The 22,562-nt window shown below is 38.6% G+C and overlaps 1 protein-coding gene across 3 annotated transcripts in view; it reads right to left on the bottom strand.

Moving 5' to 3' along the window:
* The window catches only part of PTPRR (protein tyrosine phosphatase receptor type R), a 275,773-nt gene extending 253,553 nt beyond the window's left edge, over positions 1-22,220 (bottom strand). For 2 of the 3 annotated variants that reach the window (XM_086399964.1, XM_086399965.1), the window contains exon 1: positions 21,515-22,220. In XM_086399964.1, coding sequence (XP_086256090.1) covers positions 21,515-21,572 — 58 coding nt within the window. In that variant the 5' untranslated portion in view covers positions 21,573-22,220. The remainder of the gene's footprint in view (positions 1-21,514) is intronic. The other variant, XM_086399966.1, reaches the window with a different exon arrangement.
* Between the last annotated feature and the right edge of the window lie 342 nt (positions 22,221-22,562).

The raw sequence follows: 22,562 nt of genomic DNA, 5'->3' as shown, positions 1-22,562 counted from the left end.
GAAATTAAGAGAAGAAATTAGAAAAAGAAGGTTCCTTTGGGACTCTAAGACCCATACCTACTGGCATTCATGCTCATTAAGAGTGAGTGAGACCTCGCCTGTGATGGGATGTCCTTTCTGTGATTCGGCTAAAAAAAGATGACTTCTGTGCTGCCAGGAGACTCCTTTTGACTTTGATGAAGCAAGTTGTTGGAGAGGTCCACGTGAAGAAGGAGGTTTCTAGCCAAAATCCAAGGAAGAACTGAGGCTCTCAGTTGCAACAACAATTAAGGAACTGAATCCTGTCAGCAATCATGTAAATAAGCTTGGAAGCAAATCTGTCCTCAGGTGAGCCTTCACCTAGGAGCCTAGCTCAGGCCAACACTTTAACTGAAGCCTAATGAGAGGCCTTGAAGCGGAAGTCTCCAGTAAGCCATGGCCAAATTTCTGCCTCACAGAAACTAAGAAATACTAAATACGTATTGTTTTAATTTGCTAAATTTTATAGCAGTTTGTTATGCAGTGATAGGAAACTAATGCCAAGAGACTGAGTGATTTTTGAGGATAACATGGTACATTGCAAAATACCTTTAATAGCATTTAAGAAATGAAACATTAGGCAATTGAACATTTTATAAAATTTAGAGAGGAAAGTGATAATGTAAAATTTATATTTCTCAGAGATCACTCTGGCTGTACAATAAAATGGACTGGGAGGAAGCAAAAGTAAGTGCAAATGAACTGGGTAAAATATTTTAGAAGACAGTAGAATAGCCCAGACAAGGTGGCAGGCAGTAGGAAGACAAAGCAGAGGTGAATTCCGGAAGCCTTAAGATATGGGGATTGATGCAAAAATAAAAAGGAATAAATTCAGTAATTGAGTTAATGTTGTAGGAAGGAACTAACAGTGGATATTTAAGAATATTTCTATTTCTAGTTGGCAATTCAATGTATAGGGGTGTCCTTTATTGAGACAGGGAAATGTGATTCTGTAGTGCCTACAATATATAGAAACAGAAACATCTAGAAAGAAATTACATTTATATGGAACCCAGGAGAAAGTGCTGGACTAAAGATAAATACTGAAAAACCATAAGCATACTCAAGGAAAAGTGAGTGCCAGAATGATGAGTCTGCCTTGTGGAATGAGAAAAACTATGAGTCTACAGCAAAGATCCAGAAGAAGCCACATTAAAGGAATGTTTGGCGGGAGAAGAAGAAAAATTAGAGATTGTGGAAGTATGGAAGTCGTGGAAAGAGTGTACCAAGGAGTCTGTGATTGGCAGTGTCCAGTGTCACTGACAGTCTGAGAGTTGAAACAACTCTGAACACTTGCATAGGATTTACTGACCTAAAATTCATCAATGGACAGCTGACCCTGGATATTCAGAGCATCAGACTCAACATGGAAAAGCTCTGGGTATAGCATTAGAAATACAAAGCTAACCATCCTCCACTGTTGAGTCTTTAAACAAAAATAAAGTAATTTTTAAGGACTTAAAAGGTTAAGGAAGATTCTGAGTCTGGGTAAGACTCACTCTGCCTTGTTAACTATAATAAACAGAGCTATAAAATCTAAACAAAATGCATAAAACAGCTTTCTGAGGACTCTGGGAAGTAAACAGTAGCAGAGCGATTAGGGATGAAGAACAGAATTCAAAATTGCACAACACCAGCAGTAAGTTTACCATTTCTCCCTGCCTCCAGTATTCTCTAGCCAACCCACAGTGTACACCAGAGTATAGACAAGGATAGCTCCAAAATACAACACGATAATTTGTGAGATGCAGTTGAAGCAGTGCCTAGAGGAAAGCTTACAGCATAAATGTTTGTATTAGAAAAGAAGAGAGGTCTCAAATCAATAATCTAAGCCTCTACTTTAGGAAACCAGAAAAAAAAAAGAGCAAAATAAATGTAAAGAATGGAGAGGAAAATAAATTAAGAAGTTAAAATGAGAAATAATTATATTGAAAATAGGAAACAATAAAGAAAATCAATGAAACAAAAGTTTATTCTTTGAAAACATCAATAAATTGATAAATTTCTAGCAAGACTGACAAACAGAGAAGACACAGATTGCCAACATCAGATGAAAGAAACAATATCACTATATACCCAGCAGACATGAAAAGGATAATGAGAAAATAAATGTGTACAACTCTTTGCATCTACATTTAACAACTTAGATGAAATGACCAATTGAAACCCTAGAAAATAATGGAACTCACACAAGATGAAATATGTTACCTAAATTGTCCTAAAATTATAAAAGAAATTGAATTTCTACTTAAGTTTTCTTATGGAAAAGAAATCTTCAAGATCAAATGGTTTCACTGGCAAATTGAAACACTTAAAGACAAAATTAACTTCATTTATACATAACCTCTCCCAGAAAATAGAAGAAAAAGGAACATTCCTCAAAGCACTTTATGAGGCCAAAATTACTCTGATAACAAAACCAGAAAGAGACCCTACTAAAAAAGAAAACTAAAGACCAAATATTGGTTGTGAATATATATGTAAAAATCCTCAAGAGCATATTAGCAAATTGAATGCAGAAATATAAAAGATAATACGTAACCAAGTAAGGCTTATCCTGGGAATGTAAGGCTGCTTTAATATTTAAAAAGCAATCAACCTAATCCATCATATTGACAGTCTAATGAAGGAAAATCATATTATCATACCAAGTGATGCAGAAAGAGCATTTGACAAAATTCATATCAACTTACAGTGAAAAAAAAAAGCAAACCAGAAATAGAAGGGAACTTCTTCAAACTTGTAAAAGACACCTACACAAAAACTCACAGCTAACAACAGGTTTATCTTCCTTCTCTTAAGAATAGAGAACAAGACAATGACACTCATCACTCTTATATAACACTCTACTGAATGCAAGTCCTATTTATTGCCAGTAAACAAAGAAAAGAAGTAAAAGGCACACATAGTGGAGAAGAAAAAATAAAATTGTTCTATTTGTGGAAAGGATGATTGTCTATGTATAAAATCCTAAGGAACTCATCAAAATTTTGATACAACAGGTGAGTTTAGCAACTGAATAGACTGTAATATTAACCTATGAAATCAATGGCATTTCTACAAGCTAGCAATGTACAACTGAAAACTGAATTTTAAAAAATATTTACAACAGTTACAAAAAATAAAATACTCAGGTATAATTCTAACAAAATATGTACAAAATATATATACTGAAAATTACAAAACGCTGAGAAAGTAAAACAAGAAGAACTGAATAGACATACTGTGTTCATGAATTGGAAGTCTTTATATAATGAAGATTTCATTATCCCCAATGACAATAAAAATTCAAGCAAAATTCTACACATATAATAGATTGATTCTAAAGTAGAATAAACAATTTTAAATGAAGAATAACGGTGACAGAATACTACTCTCCTATTCTAGGACTTGCGATAAAGCTACAGTAATCAATATAGTGGAGTATTAGCAAAGAAAGAGGTAGATAATGAGACAAAACAGAGTTCAAAAACAGATTGATGCATGGCAAAAACCACCACAAGAATGTAAAGTAATTAGTCTCCAATTAAAATTAATTAATTAATTAATTAAAACAGATCCAGAGAAAATGTCACCATTTGATTTTTTTATAAAGATGTAAAAACAATAAAGGATAGTTTTTTTCAAAATCATATTGGAACAATCAGACATCCATTTGTAACAAAATGAATCTCTATACAAACTTCATAGAAATGATCTTAATAAAGTTCACAGATCCAAATATATAATATACAACTATAAAACTTCTAGAATAAAATACAGGAGAAAATCTTTATAACTAGGGTTAGGCAGAAAATTCTTAAAGATGTCACCAAAATCACAATCCATAAGAGAAAAAGAATTGATCAATTGGACTGGATTGAAACAGAAAAACTTTTGCTCTGTTTAAGACACTGTTAAGAGAATGAAACAGCAAGCTAAAGAGTGGCAAAAAGTAATTGCAAATCACATATCCAACAAGGGACTTGTAATAAGAAAAAATAAAGAACTCAAGAAATTTAACAGTAGGAAAACAAAACAAACCAATTTAAAACTAGGCTAAAGATTTGAACAGACACAAAATCAAAGATACATGAATGGCAAAGAGGCACATGAATATTACCCCAGTAATGAAATGCATATTAAAACTGTGATATGATAACACTACATACCTCTTAGAATTGCTAAAATCAAAAATACTAATGATACTCAGATAGTAAACAAACTTTTGCAGCAACTCTATGCATAATTGCTCTAAAGTGGAATAAACTCAAATGTCCTTCGATTGATGAATGGAAAGCAAACTGATACATCTATACAATGGAACATCGCTCATCAATTTTAAAAAAATGAAGTATTGATCTGCAAAACAATTTGGATTACTCTCAAAGGCATTAGGCTGAGGAAAGGAAGACACTTGCAGAAAGTCCATTTATAGAACATTCTTGAAAAGCAAAAACTAATACTGAAAAGAAAAAACTAGATCAATGATTATTAGGTTATCAGTTGAGAAGCAGGGGGAGTAGAATGAAGGAGTTCTTTGGAGTGACTGAACTTTTCTGTATACGATATGATTACATGAATCTATAGATAAGTTAAAATTCATTGCACTATATTCCAAATAAAGGCAATAGATTATGCTATATTATGCTTTGTAAGCTACCTTTTCACTCAATACTGTATCAAAACATCTTTTCTCATCACTAAATGTTTATCTATCTCATTCACAAATGATTGATAAATGTACAGAAAGTAATTTCAGAGTTGAGGGGGAAGAAAGCTAGATGTAATTGGATTGAGGATCAAGTGGGAGATAAATGAGAAATAATATGTATAACAACTCTTACAACAAACTTCAGTGTGATAAGAGAGTAGCAGTGTATTAACAGGAAGGGAAAGTAGGGTTGAGGGATTTTTTTTTTTTTCACTATAGGAGAGGTCTGACTACATTTAATCCATAAAGGGAAAGAGCTAGTTGAGAAGGAGTGGTTTGAAATACCACTAAAAGAAAAAACAGATGGAATAATCAATAGACTGAGCCTCCCCAGAAGACTGGAGGAGTTGGGATCCAGAGTAGTCAGAAGGATGAGCCTTGGATTGGAGGGAGGTATTTCTTCCATTATAATATGGGGATACAGGAGAGGCAGGAAGATGAAGGATGTTAATGGATTTGGCAGTGGAAGTTGAGCTAGTTTTCTTCTGACAGTTTCTATTTTCTCCGTGAAGGAGATGAAGCTATCTCATAACAGAGAGAGGATAAGAGAGCAAAGATTGGAGATTCCAGGAGAACTGAGAAGGACTGAAAAAACTTCTTGTAAGAAATGAAAAAGAAAGTAGATATGAGATGAGTAATAGGATTCCTCATCTTCACTGAGAGCTCAGTGACAATTTTTTCAATTTCTAAGGGACAGAGCTCCCTCACAGAATAGTGACTAGCTTGTCGAAGATACTTAACTGCATTTAAAATAAAAGTACGTTTATCATAGAATGACATTTACAGGACAATAACCAATTTTGATGGTCATAAAATTCCACAATTGAAATTTCATTCTGGATATGACCCTGATAATCTCTGAAGAGATGCATAACAAAGGAAAGAGAAAATATGTAAAATCACAATGTGATATTATGATTATGTACATTATGATTCATTATTTCAAATTCAACTTTGGTAACTCTGGATGCATAAGGTAGAATGGCCTCACATACACCCTCTCAGAGTAAGTCCTATGTATTGCAGCTGTTTAAATCAGTGTCAGTGACTTGGAAAAGGAACAAAGGATGAAACAGTGGTCACCAAAGAGACCTGAAAAAGTGAACAATCAAAAAAGGGCAACTTTGTTTTCTGATTACTTTGTAAAAGGACAATTGTTGTTTTTCAAAGATTGCCAGCACTTTCTTCTCTAGAAAGGAGATGCAAATAGATAACATCAAGGAAGTCCCTTGGGAATTTCTACATGAGCTATGACAAGGTTCTCATTTGATTTGTAAATGCCTCTCAGGAAAAGTTAAAAATACATAAGTACCAGTAAAAGTTTACTTAGAAAATGCCAATTAGTAGAACTGAGAAAGGAAAGAAACATGCTTTAAAAAAAAAAAAAAAAGCAGTGGTTTAAGAGATTAGAGACCTAGATTGTATCTTTAACACCCACCACACCCCGTCTATCGGAACTTGAGTTACGGTCCTCAACCTCTCTGAGCCTGTTTTCTCATCAGAAAATGAAGGTGGTTCTTGTATTACAGGTCTACAACCAGATTAGAAATGTACTTTACAAGAGAGTACAGTACATTCTTTAAAGCGAGCCTCAATTCAGTTAGATTTCACATGGCACTGATTTTTCTCTAAAGAGGTAAGTTTTTCCATAAGAACAATCTAGGACTCTTTGGGAACTTAAAGGAGGATTTTCAGAAGTGCTATCCTTGGATGGAAGGAGTTTAACATTAAAACAATTCTTCCAGTTGTTCTGTAATACTACTCACTACTGTTAATGCTAACCCGTGAAGTCACAATGGCACGGATCTCCAGTTAGAAGCACCCACAGTACCAACACTGAATCTTCCTGGTGAACAAACACAGCCTTCCCAAGATGCGGCAACTGAGGTGCATTAGGATAACCTTCCAGGTATAACAGGCACTCACTCATGTCTTATTAGCAAGGTACATTAGTGTTTTGAAAATTCCATTGTGGCTCTGTCTATATATATTAACATAAAGCTAATTTTGCAAAATTCAGTTTGTGTCTTAGTTATGTTCTTACAACACGTGTTATATTATGTATGCATATATTTATATGTGCACACACTTGTTTTGTATCCTGATACCAAATAATCAATTTGATTAAAAAAAAAGTTCATCTTCAGACCAGTAAATGAATCATAAAAAGTAAAATAATGTGTGCGTGCTGCATTATTAGTCGTGTCTGACTCTTTGCAGCCCCATGGAGGAGCCCTCCAGATTCCTCTGTCCATGGGATTTCCCAGGCGAAAATATTAGAGTGAATTGCCATTTCCTTTTGCAGGCGATTTTCCTGATTCAGGGGTGGAGACTCGTGTATACCGAGTCTCCTGCATTGCAGGCAGATTCTTTACCCACTGAGCCATTGTTTCTAAAAGATAACAATTATAAATTTTAATTGAATTATATATATAAAAATTTTAAACAATCATGGGCCCTCCCATGATTACCATGATTTACCAAAAGGCCCTCCCTTTCGGTAAAAGAGCTTGTTACCAAAAGAACACTCCCTTCCAGAAATGTTTTTTCCTAAAATCTAGTATATGCCTTAGTCTCTAGGATATAAAAACATAATTCCATGAGGAAGCTCTATGTCTTCTTCTAATATTATTTAAATGCTTCAAGTGTTTGACCAGTGATATATCTAGTATATCAATAATAAAAATTAAAAAAAAAACACCACAGTAACTCGTCTTATTTTTATAGAACTGCTTCTATTTTTTTCTATGTAGGAAAGGGCCTGAATCTTACAACAATAAGGAAAGATTTTTATTAAGGCATCTTGCAACTTTTTCTGCATGCTCTTTGATATAAACACTCCTTCATATTTCCTCAAATATCCTGTTAGAACTAATGTGGTTCCTACTCCCACTTAGAGCCCACTGTAACTACTCTGGGAGTCCCTCCATTCTTCCTATTTATCTCTTCCATCCAAAGTTGAGCTGCACGACAGAAAACTCTATCTGGAAGCCACAGAAATAGACAGTCATTTCAGCAAATATCCACTGTGTGCCATGTGCCCGTGGTAAAATTATAATGAAAGGACTTCATGCTTCCTGGGTTTTGCCCAGCTTTAGTAGCCATATGTTTCATCTGATAAATTAGTATTACAGAGTGAAATTTAATACAGTTAGGACAGCACCCTTTGGGGCAGTGTGACTAGACAGAAGTCATAAAGAAGTGAGGTTAAGACCACGGCCTCGGACTCTGCTGGAGGAAGTGAGATTTATATTGGCTCAAGAGAAGCAGTCAGATGCTCCCCAGTTCCTGAAGAACTGAGTTGAAAGATGCTTGGAGGAGAGGTTGACAAGAGTGAAAGCTACTATCTCTTCAACTCTACACAGCAGTTAAGAGAAGATCTTCATCAAGATATGCCCTCTTGGGAAATGCAGAAGTGGGGAAAAATGATCATACAGCTAGAAAGCTAAGTAACACTAGCCTCTGCAGAAATCATAGAAATTGAGTTCCATATGCATTTATAGAGTGATAAAGCTCTAAATATACTTGTAAAATATAATTTTTATGCCTCATTGTTATGCAAGCATTTAAAATATTGCTATTTATAAATATAGAGATTATAAACTATTATCATCTTTTTTATAGTAGAATTCTCCAAATGACTTGAAAGCTGTACTTCAATTGCAAGAAAAAGAAAAATATCTGTTTTAAGGATAATTCTCATAGTAGATTAAGAATTATATTAAAAATAGCAAAATGAATATTAGAACATATAAAAATTACAATATTTTCATAGTAATGACACTATCGTATGCTGTGCTCAGTCATTCAGTCGTGTCCAACTCTTTATGACCCCACTGACTATAGCCCACCAGGCTCCTCTATCCATGGGACTCTCCAGGCAAGAATACTGGAGTGGCTTGCCATACCCTCCTCCAGGAGATCTTCCTGACTCAGGAATCAAACCTGTGTCTCTTAAGTCTCCTGCATTGGCAGGCAGGTTCTTTACCACTAGCTATACCTAGGAAGCCCCAGTAATGATACTATAGAGAGTAAGGAAGGAGGTCCATGGTGGCCACTTGAAGAAATCTTGTCCTGTGTTCCTCTGCCTGTATTTAGGGATTTGAGGAGCACAGGGCACTTGGTAGGTCCTTCAGGTCAACACCTCTACTCCATCCTGTCCTGGTCCCTTCATCCATCACTTGAAATTAACACCACTGGTCAAAGGTACTGCTTCCTCAGAAGACACTGTTTTTTTTTTTCACTGTTCTTTGAAAAAAAATGAACATTTGCTAGGGAAAGACCACACAATTAACAGTTATTTTTATCAGGAGTAGATCACTGTGTCACATCTTTCCTAAAATAGTGCTAGTGGAGGAGAGACCTCTCTTGCAATGGGAAGTAAAAAGAACACTCTTTAATTGGGGTGGAGAGGAAGGAGAAGGCAGGAGGTTGAGATTCAGCCTGAGCACAGAGCTCCAGAGAGTGAGCTTCAAGACGTCAAGGGCAGGGTTCGGGGAGCAGGGAAGGGGCTGCCAGCAGCGGGGGCTGATGCCTTAGGCTGAAGTATGGGAGACCCAAAGCACTTTTGCTTCAGGCTCAGGGCAGGACTGGTTTGGAGGCACAGACTCTGTACCCATGGTGAATTTATGGTCGACTCAGCAGAACTTAATGCTAGGGGAGGTGGGTTGCCTGATCCACAGAATGCATATCTGATTTCATGAAGCCCACTCCCTCCCCTCCCACATACACACCTCAAAGGTGTGGGCAAGGCTCTCACAGTGGAGTATGGAAACCAGGCAATGCACAGAGTTTGCAAGGTGTCCGTGGACACGCAGAAGGTTCAACATTAGAAGTGGGATATTTTGGCTCCTGTTGGATGTTGTGAATTCAGATAGTTTGTAGAGTGAGACAGCAGGAGGGGTGATACTACCAATTCTACCCCAAACCTAAAACTTAAGGTCTTTACCAGAAGGGAGGTTGCCCATAATTGCAGCACCTCTGGTGGCTATGGAGTTATTTTTCTCTTATGTTCTCCAGTTTGGAAAACAGCATTCATTGCTTCCAACACAAGCTTACTAGTTATGAGCAATTTTTAATTCATAAGGCAAAAGTTCTATTAGTATTTTCTTTTTAATGGAGGTACAAAAATTAGATTTTCATGGCAGGGACTCTTCACAAAAAAAGGCTTCAGAGTGAATTTCTTTTTAATGGGCAATAGTCAGTGTGCACACTTTTTCCTTTTCAAGTATGGAACCTGAAATACAGGACCAATGAAAGTTTTCACATGCTAATTCTCACAACTATTGCCGTTGAATATATGCAGTGTTCCAGCCCCATGCTGTGGGCCTTATGAATTAGCTCCTTAAATCCTTAAACCACCCTATGAGGTAGTTACCATGGTATTAGCCTTTTATTCTGATAAGAAAAGGGAAGCACAGAGAATTTAAACAGTAAATAGCAGAGATGGGATTCCAGCCCAGGAAGTCAGATTCTAGAGCTTAACTTTTTTATTTTTACTCTGCTACATGAGTTAGAGTATATTTTTGCTGTTTCTGTAGTACAAGCATACCGTTTCAAACAAACTTTCTATCCTAAAGGGTGAGATGATTATACTATAGAAAGCATTTGGGATAGATATTGGTACGTCATAGGGATTAAATAGACCTGGTGGCTCAGACAGTAAAGAATCTGCCTGCAATTCAGGAGACCTGGTTTCAATAGAAGAGAATGGCTACCCACTCCAGTATTCTTGCCTGGAGAATTCCACAGACAAAGGAGCCTGCTGGGCTGCAGTCCATGAGGCCACACAGAGTTGGATATGACTGAGCAACTAACACTTTCACACTTAGCACATCACAGGAATTTAGGAAATAGTCATTTGTATTTCCCTTCTTTTCTTATAATGAAATCTATTTGTCTCTTCCCTATAAATCCAATGTTTATCTAGAGAGGAGACCCTTTTGTTACATTTTCATAGCTTCAGATAATGTTCAGATTTAGGAATTACAAACAGCCTGATAAATGTTATAATCCAAGCTCTCTAAGAATCAGCCACTCCCATTTTGAAGAAATAAGTCACTCAGAAAGGACCAGTGGACACCTGATGGGGAATCTTGATGCTCTGTAGATACAGAGGGACCCAGGAATGCCAAGAGCCCTGCCCAACTGGACCAGACCTGTGAGCATCTGTGAGAATTCCCCTAGGGAGCTTCTTAACTGCCATGGAGTGTTCAGAGGTACTGAAACAGCCAACCCACCACGAACCTAACTTTGCATATCGGAGGTTAGCACCATGAAAAAGTTTTCATAGTTGAATTCTGATTTTTCTGATGGGTTGCAGCTCTCCCAGGGAGCCAGACTGGAGCTATACATGGTAGGTCACCTGAGATAAAATCAGCAGGATAGAATCCTGAGATCAAGTGGGTCTGGGTAGCAAGGTCGGGGTATTAGGGAGTGATGAGTCGTCCCTTGAACAGGCGAAGGCTGTGCTTGATAATCCCCAATAAAAGGTCTTCCCACCTCCATGTCCCTGCTTGCTTTCCTTTTACATTCAAACACTCCTATCTTCTCCAGTGCCCACTGAACCATGGGCAGCCTTCCATGTGGACTAGAGCCCAGTGATCTAGAAGTTCCATAGGCTACAAATAGCAAGTAGGAGAGTGTCAGTCAGTCAGAAGAGGAGAAGTCTTCTGAGCAGCAGTCCTAAAAGACTAGAGCAGCAGTCCTAAAAGAGGTTCTTAGAGCTATGAGTTTCAGCCTTGGTCACACGTCTGAACTTCTCATTCTGCATCTGTGCCTAGTGAGACTAGTTAGGGAGGCAGCTTCTAGGACAAGTCTGGGCTATCTGCTAAGCAACACAGTGCAATAAGAACTAGATATTTCAGACCTATGGTGTTTAGGAAAAGGTGAAAAGGTTATCTATTTTCAATTACCATGAGGTAAGCCCCCCAAAATTTGCATTTTACTAATATATTCACTTAAATAAGGATTTGCTGAAGACATGATAGATAGATAATACATTTAGATGCTTATAGGTAAGGCATTAGGAGAGAGACTTAGGGGAGAGGTGAATTTGGAGGAGGAGAAGTATGTTAAACTATTTTATTGAGGGGTTTGGTGTGGGGTGTAGAAGAGGGACTAGGAGAATGAGATCTGACATCCTGGGCCTGGCCAGGCTCTCTTCAGCCTCTCAGTGGCCAGAAGAAATAGGTGGATGCTTTGAAGCTTCAAAATCCATCACAAACCTGCCCATTAGTAGGCTCAGACCAAAGAGAGAGGAACTATGCAGATAAGATCCAACTGAAAAAGAGGTTGGAATGCAGAATCTCTCTTGGGCATGTATGCTTCTCTAGCATTGGCTCAAATACAAAAAGAATGAGAAATTGCTCCAAGATACTGGTTGATCATTTAGCATCTGACCTCTCCCACCCCTAGTCAAATAATACCTAACACTTACATGGCACTTACTAAGACAGCACAGTCTATTTTACATTATCCTATTTAACACACAACAACAACTCTATAATACATGGTCTCCATTTTTAAAAGAAGAAATTGAGATGTGGAAAGATCAAGCAATTTACTCCAAGTTATAGAGAGATAGTAGGGATTCCCTCATAGCTCAGTTGGTAAAGAATCTGCCTATAATGCAGGAGACCCAGGTTCAAATCCTGGGTCAGGAAGATCCTATCCTCCCTGGAGAAGGAAATGACAATCCACTTCAATATTTTTGCCTGGGAAATCTCACGGGCAGAGCCTTGGGAAATGTAGTCCATGGAGTCGCAAGAGTCAGACACAAAATAGGGACTAAACCACCATAGAGACAGTAAGTGACCATGACTGCATTTGAAACTGATCACCATATACATGCTCTTAACTGCTACAGTACATTGCTAAGCATTATCTAAAAATATGGCATTTTCTCCTTTATTTCAATTTTCTCTTTACTTTTCTGCTTAAGCTATTTCATTTTCTTCCAGGGAGAATAAAAATACTGTCTTAAATCAACAAGAGACCAAGAAAGTGAATTACTTTAAAATCACAAACTATAAATTTATATTTATAGATTGATGGCCTTGCGGACTAACTCATCATGATATAATGTTTGGCATAGTTTGTATTGAGCCTCTTCCCCAGGTAAGTGAAAGTATCCCAGTACTGGGAGCTGACTTTGTGTAGTTATACACATCGCCTATTTTCCCCTCCAGTCTCAGTCAGGAATTGAATCACTACTGTAGTGATATGGCAGAAGAGTTTTACTCTGTACACGTTGCTGTATAGGCCAGTAAATCACTGTGAGATAATCTTACTCTGTGCTCATTCACTGCTCTTTTTCAAAGAAACAGTAGTTTAGGCTGTCTTAAGCCCTTCTGCATAGCCAGTAAATGGACATTGCTTCACGTCCGAACTAAGACAGAAAATAGTTCATGCCCCTACTGAACTTAGTATCTGCTGCTGCTGCTGCTGCTAAGTCGCTTCAGTCGTGTCTGATTCTGTGCGACCCCAAAGATGGCAACCCACCAGGCTCCCCCATCCCTGGGATTCTCCAGGTAAGAACACTGGAGTGGGTTGCCATTTCCTTCTCCAACAAATGAAAGTGAAAAGTGAAAGTGAAGTCACTCAGTCGTGTCCGACTCTTCTCGACCCCCATGGACTGCAGCCTACCAGGCTCCTCCGTCCATGGAATTTTCCAGGCAAGAGTACTGGAGTGGGGTGCCATTGCCTTCTCCGGAACTTAGCATCTACTTCAGTGTAATTAGACACATTGATCTAGACTGCTGTTTCAGGTAAACAGTTTTGTTTTGTTGTTGGTCCCTGTGGTTGAAATTTTCATGGATATCAACAACTTAATAAAATGAAATCAATGAGAAAAGTCTAGATTGTCATTATAAGTAGAAAATTGTCTAAATGGAAAGTGCTACTATCCACAACATAAATTTGCTAATTGTCATTCTGTGGCAAATATCTCAATAGTAGACACTTATAGCTACATTATTTGGTGAGCAGGAATTAGGAAACCTGATCTTAAAATAATATTTTACCATTAAAATGTTTCAAGCTATTAAAATCCTTTGTGTTGAGAAATATCAAAGCTACTCTAAGTGTGTCAGCATTTTAAGTGCTTTGAAGATGAAGAATGCATTTATGGCCAAGTAGGATCTTTAAAGGGAAAAATGGCTTTCTCTACCTTTTGAACTAGACTTAACAAATAGCTTTTAAGAGATTTAACAATATACTTACAATGAAACATAACCATGTTATCACTAATAATAATGGCAATAAATGAGTTTTTGATGTGTGACCCCATCATCTCAGAAGAAGTGACTTTTTATTATTCATCAACCACTCTCCATTCTTCAAGTAAAAGCATAGCTCCCATAAAGGTTTAATAAAGACTTTATCTATACATAAAAAAGAGAAAAATTGTATAAAACCATCCAATACTCAGAAATTTTCTGTGATGGTTTGGATTTTGGTAGGGGGAGCAAAAGAAGGTTGGATTATTTTTTATTTCTGCTTATTGAATACACTACCTCAAACTCCCACCTGATTTTAAATGTGTAGTTGGCTCATGTTTGTTATTTCAAGATAGCTGATCAGTAATCAGAGTTAGGGGTTCTGGGTTCATTCTTTAATGCACAGCTATCATGTTATGTATCTTGTCTAATTATTTTATCTCTTTAAAATAAACTCATTCATCTCACTCCCATCCTAAAGTAGTACTAGAAAATCATATAGGAATATCTATCCATCTAGGAGGAGTTCAACACACACCACTAGAATAAGCATCATGCTCACAGAACACAAACTTACCTTAAACAGAATATGTTTAAATGAAAGCTATTCTGTCCCATTTCCCCTGCTTTGTAACCAGTAAATATATATTGGATTGAAAGGGCAGTAGTAAAGTCAATTCTACTCTTTATGATCATGAAAGTGAGATATAATCTCTTTGTAAATATAAATTAATCAGAATTTATTTTGCCAAATACATCCTGAATATATTTATTGAATGCAACATTTATTGATGGTATACTGGATAACATGCACAGTTCTATTAATATGTTATTAGTATACAGAGATAAAAGCTACAATTCTCTTATTGTCCTCAAAAAAAACTCAGGTTAAGAGCAGTAATAGTGAAATACACAGGGCCTCAAAGGAAAACCTAGGAAAGCTAGTTGGATGAGATGGGCTTCAAGGAAGGGTTCTCAAAGTAGGCAATGCTCAACTATGATTTAAAGTTGGAGAAAAATTATCTAGAAAACGAAGCAGAGTTGGATACTTAAAATAAATAGAACAGTATGTGAAAAGGATGAGAGGCATGGCAAACCAATCAATGAAATTTGCTTTTAGTATAACAGTGGGCAAAGCAGAACATGATGATAGGAAATAAGGATGGAGTTGGGAAATACCTGATAGTAAAAGACTTCCCCATGCTAATGAGTTTGAGTTTACCCTAAGGGAAAAAGAAATGGCTGTATTAGAGAATACAAAGTGAGAATGTGATCAAGTATGCTTTTTTCCAGTTTTACCAGGCTTGGGTGACTGTGGGGGACTCTCATGTTATTCACAATGATAGAATATATAGAAATAAAAGAAGTTGTTATGGGAAGTGCTGAGCATTAACAGCCAGATTCCTGATACTTGTGGGATCTCCAATGACTCCTAGGTAATTGTAGTGATAGGACTGGAGAGCAGGAGAGATATCTGAGATAGAAATATGAATTTCAACTTTGCTATGTAGGCCTGAATATAAACATCCACAGAGAAAGTATACAGGGATAAGAGAGGAAAAAAGACCTAGGACACATAAAGTCTACAGAGCACTAACCTATTAAAGAATGCTCAGAGAAAGACCTAAAAGTGCAACTGAGAAATGACTAGTTAGATAAGAGAGAAGCTATTGAGGAAACCAGTGGCTATCCATGGGAATCAATGAGAAGAATTTTCAAAATTAGATTTAATCTAATCTCAATATTCATTGATAAGGAAAAGATAAATTACCACCTTAACTATGTTGAACCATAATTAGAGTTGGGGAATTTGCTGTATGACTCAGGGAACTCAACTGGGGCTCTGTAACAACCTAGAAGGGTGGGATAGGGAAGATGGGAAGGAGGGAGGGGACACATGTTTATCTATGACTTACTCATGTTGATGTTCAGCTGAAACCAACACAATCCTGTAAAACAATTGTCCTTCAATCAATCAATCAATAAATTTAAAATTAAGAAAAAAAAGATTAAAGTTGGTAGAAAAGTAGATGAGAAACAGAGAAGAAATCTGAATGATAGATAACACATTTATCATTATCTGGGTTGTGGATAATACAACCCAGAATTTTTACAAGGTGCTAGTCAGGGTGTGATTTCCAATAGAATAAGCAGTCTCCATGGTTCTAGGAATGTGTGGTCTCAAATATACATACATCTATCTTCTTATATGCTAAAGATGCAGACATTACCATAGTCATTCCCATAGGTATAAAGCACTTTACAAAGAATTAAAAATATAGCCAATCAACAAGGCATTTGGGCTCTTTCAGCATCTGGCAATCAGTTGGAAGGACTTTGCCACTGAGTTCATCAATAGTTAAAGCCCATCCCCAGTTGCTCTTCATTTCCCAAAGTAGCAATGTCTGCTTGAGATTGTATGTCCCTTGGGTATGTGAGACTTCTGGGGAGCAACTTAATTTTTGGGTAAATGAGCTCTGCTGAAATCCATTCTGGAAGTGGCTAAGTTGACTAGGTGCCTTGCATGAGTGCCAAGAAGAAATTAAATGCAAAAAGAGGAGACTAGAAATATTACTGTGTTGTTTTTATTTATTCAATGTATTTATCTAATCTTCAGCAGCTTTTATGCCAGGCACTGCTCCTCTCCCAGTGCTAGGATGGGCAGGATCTGCTATAGAAATAGCAGTAAACAAAATAGAAAAAAACCTGATAGCACTTATGAAAAGTGAAAGTGAAAGTCGCTCAGTTGTGTCCACTCTTTGTGACTCCATGAACTATACAGTCCATGGAATTCTCCAGGCCAGAATACTGGAGTGGGTAGCCCTTTCCCTTCTCCAGGGTATCTTCCCAACCCAGGGATCAAACCCAGGTCTCCCGCATTGCAGGCAGATTCTTCACCAGCTGAGTCACAAGGTAAGCCCAGGAATACTAGAGTGGGTAGCCTATCCATTCTCCAGCGGACCTTCCTGACCCAGGAATTGAACCTGAGTCTCCTGCATTGCAGGCAGATTCTTTACCAACTGAGCTATCATGGGTTATATGTGGAATCTAAAATAGGACACAAATGAACATATGTAGGAAACAGAAACAGACATAGAGAACGGATCTGTTGTTGCCAAGGGGGAAGGAATGTGGGGGAGAGGATTGAGAGCTTGGAATTAGCAGATGCAAACTAGTATGTATAAAATGGGGAAACACCAAGGTCCTACTATATAGCACAGGGAACTTTAACTGTATATATTAAATATCCTGTGATAAACCAGAATGGAAAAGAATATGAAAAAGAGTATCTGTATGAGTTACTGAGTAACTTTGCTATAAAGCAGAAATTAACACACCATTGTAAATCAACTATACTTCAATAAAATTAATAATAAAATGTAACCAAGGAAGGGTATTGGAAGATTTCAGGGGTGATGAAATATTAATTAGGATAGTCAATGAGGGCTTCACTGAGAAAGTGATCTTTGAACAAAGACTGAAAATTGAGGGATTAAGCCATGGAAATATGGAGAAAGGATAGTTCAGGCAAAGAAATAAAACTTTTCGGGAGGATGGGCAAGCACTTGTTGTCTTCTTGGAATAGGGAGGAGACCATTGTAGCTGGAGAGAGACAAAAAAGAGGAAAGCAGAGAGATATCAGAGAGGTAATATGGGAAAGGATAGAGCAGACCCCTTGCCAGTATAAGAACTATATTGAGTGAAAAACTGATTCTGGAACTCTAAGGGACTCTTCATTGAGAAAAGATATCTTAAAATATCATTTTCCTATCTGTCTACCCTTTCTTTTTTAAAAATATTTTATTCGTTTATTTTGGCTGCATTGGGTCTTAGCTGCAGTACAGGGGCTCTAGAGCACACGGGCTTCAGTAGTTGCGGTGCATGGCTTAGTCGCTTCATGGCATGTGGAATCTCAGTTCCCCAACCAGGGACTGAACCCATGTTCATTGTATTGCAAGGCAGATTCTTAACCACTGGGCCACCAGGGAAGTTCCTATCCTTTCTTTTGAGGATGGTGTTTCTGCCAATGACTTCCCTGATCCTCTTAGTTTCGTCACAGGAACTCTTGCTTCTCAAAGACTAGAGAAACTGACTAGGCACTTCTCTGAGAATGAAGAAGCATCGTCAGAATATACATTGAAGGTAGTCCCTGTGCCCAGAAAATCAGGTAGTAAGAACCATACAGAAATTTGAAAGAACCATTTCCAGAGCTTGAAGAGAGAATAATGCATTGAAATCAACTTGTGTTTTTTTAGCAAGACATGCACTAGGTAAAAGAAAGCTTTCCCATGAGAATCTTCAAGATATCCCAAGACTTTTACTCCTTTGTAACTAAAATATTATCAATAAATATCATCTCCCATAGTTCTTTGGGCAAAGAAAGAGAAGAAACACTGAAGGAAATAAGCTATCTGTGGCTCTTCCACATAATTATGTTACCATCCAAATCATTGGGTAGCTTGTAGTTGTCTTTTCTAGTAAAGTTGATACGTTATGTTGCTTCACAGAGGTGTAAGGAATGAGGACAATTAGGGAAAAAGAATCTGGCACCACTATCTCAATGGTGGCCTCCCAAAGAGTGTAGGATTTTATATAGAATGCAATCACAGGCCTGAAAACATGGGGTTTTTACCCTGACTATACTGTTAACTGGCACTTTAAAGTAATAATATCTACTATTTACTGAATCATAGTTTTCTCCCCTGTATAGTAAGCAGCTGGATGAACAATAACTATCACTTTTTCTGTTAAGAAGGTCTACAAAAATCAGCTGCCATGGATAGAGTTAAGTCCAGGTTCTCTGATAAACTCCATGCTCAGTAATTCATTACAGTTATCTTACCTAGAGATGTTAATTACACAGCATTGTACCCCTCTTCCTCTTTTTGCTCCCATAGACGTTGCAAACAGATTGCAATACTTGTCCCTGTTAAGTCATCAGAACTCAGGGTTGGTCAGAATTTTTTTTTTTTTTTCTTGCATAGTGACTCAGGCGATCATGACCCAACAGTTGGAGAGGGCACTCAAGGTGAAAACAGTTTGCTACTTTACCATTAGGAGAATGACTATGGAAGTTAACGGTTTCTAGTATAGCTACGAAGAGCACTCACATCCTGGCAGCCAATTTCTCCCATCCTGAAAGAGGTCTAACCTATCATCAGTTCTGCCAGCATAAAGTAGTGGCTGGTACCCGGGGCACAACCAAACAGATCAATTAGCTTTTCAGCCAAAGAGGCTTGACTACATAGAATTCATTCTCCTTCTTTATAAAGCCCACTTTCCTCCTGAGAAGAGAGCCTTCTGTAAGAGAAGCCAAATGAGACATTCAACAAGTAGAGACTATCACTGACTTCTTGATCTTTGTCCTTCCACTCACTCACTTTTTTATTACCCAAATCTACAGGAGCTGAGATCTAGAAAGCTGATTCGTCTAAGTTCTAATGAAAAGTCCTAACAATGTTATTTAGATAACTGTGATGAATTTTAATCTGATGACAGCTTGTGACCCACAAATTGCTGTTTAAATTAAGATGCATTCAAAATGAAACTGGCAAGACAACCACAATATTAAACTTGCAATCTGCTGTGAAAAAAACACCTATCAAAAGCACTACATTAAAAATATGAATGTAATTAATTTCTATATGGCATCTTGCAACTTAAATCTGGAGACAGCCTTCAATGCCTTGTGACTAAATTCAATTGATTAATCATCTTCCTTTTTTTTTTTTTCTTCAAATTAAGAAGTCAAAGTAGAGTTGGATTGGTTTGTCTTGGTAATACACCCTTTGGCAGAGCTCCAGGTATAATCTAGGGCTACAGACTTTTAGGTTTCTCTTTTGATGAACAGAAGTCCTCTATTTCCTCATCCCAAATGTTCACCTACAACAAATTTATAAATGTTTTCCACCTGCTTAGTTTTAAGGTTATTTATAGCTTTTAAGTTATAATTACTCAAGATACATTAAATGTTATCTTTAGAAATGTTATATATTAGTTTTAAAAATAACAACACTAATATTTTTCATAGATCCGTTCAAATCATTCCTAAATTTGATAGGAACTGAGGATATTTTTGGTAATAGCTATTTGTGTCAGGGGTATAATAAAACAATAATGTAAATAAAATTCAACCCAATGTGTATGTTTTCATTTCATATTTTGACATTAAAGAATTGTATGCAGTAATAAAAGGATTTACTATAACTGTTTGCAAATAATTTAATGACCATGTCATAGCTACATCCTAGTTTTCAAAGTGCTAAAGAACTACTGAAAATTCCACAATATAACATCATAATTATAACAATTAACATGGGTACTTAATTATAGCCTGAATGTTCTTATACATTACTTGTTCAAGAGATTCACAATACATTAAAATAGCATTAGCTAGAAATACGGAGGTACCATCTTTCACTCTCACTATTGCCTACACAGAAAAGGACTCACCCACACTCTTTTTAAAAGATACCCTAAAATTTCAATTTTGTATCCATTATCTTTACACACTATCTCCGGACTGTAGTATATACTCAATAAAATATTGCTTGGAAAAATGAATGAATACGTGTGATCGGATGACAGGCAACCTCGGGGAAAATACCTGGTCTTTGATTGCTACAGGGATACTGCACGGACAACTGCTGTCGCAGTAGGGCTCCCAAAATCTCTCTACCATATTTTATTTTGGTTCATGTGTGTGTAAAAATGATAAAGGATTCAGTCCAGCAAGTCCCTGCATCAGATCGAGGCTGCTTGTATCCAAAAAGCAGGGTGTATAGCGACATTTTATGTAAAATTCCCCAGGTACTTCCCAAGGTTTGCTTCCAAACGAAACCTGATACTGGTTCTGATATCAACTATATTTATATTTGGGAACCAGTCTCACTGTCATTCCTTTCTATACCTCATCAAACCCGTCCCAGGGATAGTGCCTACCCTGCGGTTGTCAGCTTTGAAACTGTGATTGGTTTTCTGTCTGGTGCCCTCGGAACCTGACCATGATGCTGAAAGAGACGAGAGGGTCCTATTTTAAAGCTTTCGTCCGTCTTACTGGTTTAGAATATTCGACTGACAAGAGCTGGGGCCAAAGGATCCTGGAGTGGCATCGCTAATGGGAACCGTGTATTTCGATCTTTGGGGCAGAGATGTGGTCCATCAGGTTACAGCCAATGGATCCCTGTAAGCTCTCGCTAAACCGAGAGACCTTACGGAAGTAGCCGCTGCAGTAGAAAATATTACATCCAGTAGGGAGTCTTGTCTGCCCTCCTGAAAAACGGGCAGTCAAGTGCGGAGCTTAGAAACAAAATCTGGGAGTCTAGATGGAGGGGAGGGGTGGAAGAAGCAAACCTGTATTCGCATTGAAAATGTTCATACGAGGTCAGGAAAAATCAAGGGCTGATTTTAGCTTAAGTTTTCGGCCTCAGTCTTCCAACAGGTGCTGGACTCCCTCGCCCCTACCGTTTCAGCACTGTCCTGCTTTGCCTTTCTAAGGGTTTCCTCGCGAAGCCAGCTTTCCCTAGAGTCCTGGAGCATGTGCAGTCTCCTAGCGCATCCACAGCTCTGCCGGGCAACCCCTTACCTGCAGCGTGAAGACTAAGAAGCAGGCACAGCGCAGGGAAGCCGACCGCTCTCCGCATAGTGTTTGCATTGAGCGGCGGAGCAGCAACTCCGCCACGATCCCACTTCAGGCAAAGAGGTGTTGGAAAGAGCCCCCGCCGAGAGTCCTCTGGTCTCCGGGAGGCATTCGCAGGTCCTGGGCTGGGGCTGGCAGAGCGGTGTGTGGCGCGAACAGAAGCAAGCACCAGATTCTCCACCTTAAGAGAGGAGGGGAGAAAGAGGAGTGGGAGGCGGCGGCAAGCCGGGCGGCGCTGGGCGGGGGCCGAGATCGCGGGGAGCCGCTACAGCTCGGCCTTCTGGAAGCTCCGCAGCCGCGGGGCGGGGGGAGCGGGGGAGGAGGTGGAGGGAGCCAGCCCTGGAGCCCGGGGCCAGAGCTGTGCGAGCAGCAGCCCCACCGCGTCGCGGCGACTGAGCATGCCCGGTGCTGGCCCTCGCGCCGCACGCACAGAGTTTCAAAGTGGAATTCCACTCCTCCGGGTCTTAGCGGTTGCTGCGAGGGGAGCAGGCTCTACCGCGCGGGGGTGTGGGGGAAGCATGTTGAGGCTGTCATCAGGGATCCAATATCTGTCCAAAACCTGGGAGTGGGACCAGATGAGGGCCCGACCTGAGGAACCAGAGGAGACGGCCTAAGAAAGTGTCAGCCTCCCAACTCACCCTGTCCCTTCCCCAAATCTTGGTTTACACGTGGACATAGCTCATAGACGGGAGCTGACGTTCTCTGGGCCTCCAAGGGCCAACCTGTCCAGGCTGCCCATGGGAACAGAGTACAGGTGTCTTCCGCTGAGCAGGGTTGCCAGGGGGAGAGGTCATGAGGCAGCCTGCTGAGTATAAGTAGTGAACACGCATCCTGGGGGTGCCTTCTTTCTAACACGATCCCCGTCTCCCGTGTCTTCAGCGGGGTCCTTGTTTTTAAACTTTCTCCAGACTCAAGCTCAAAGCCTATGACCACCGTAGTGACCTAAGTTAGGCCATACTTAGAGACTAGTAGGATGTATCCATGTAACAGAAGA

Source organism: Bos grunniens, chromosome 5 (genome assembly GCF_055505025.1).
Source record: "Bos grunniens cultivar Pamir isolate PY7600 chromosome 5, Bosgru_T2T1.0, whole genome shotgun sequence".
NCBI classification, from domain to species: domain Eukaryota; kingdom Metazoa; phylum Chordata; class Mammalia; order Artiodactyla; family Bovidae; genus Bos; species Bos grunniens.
This window is presented reverse-complemented; position numbering and strand designations above follow the sequence as displayed.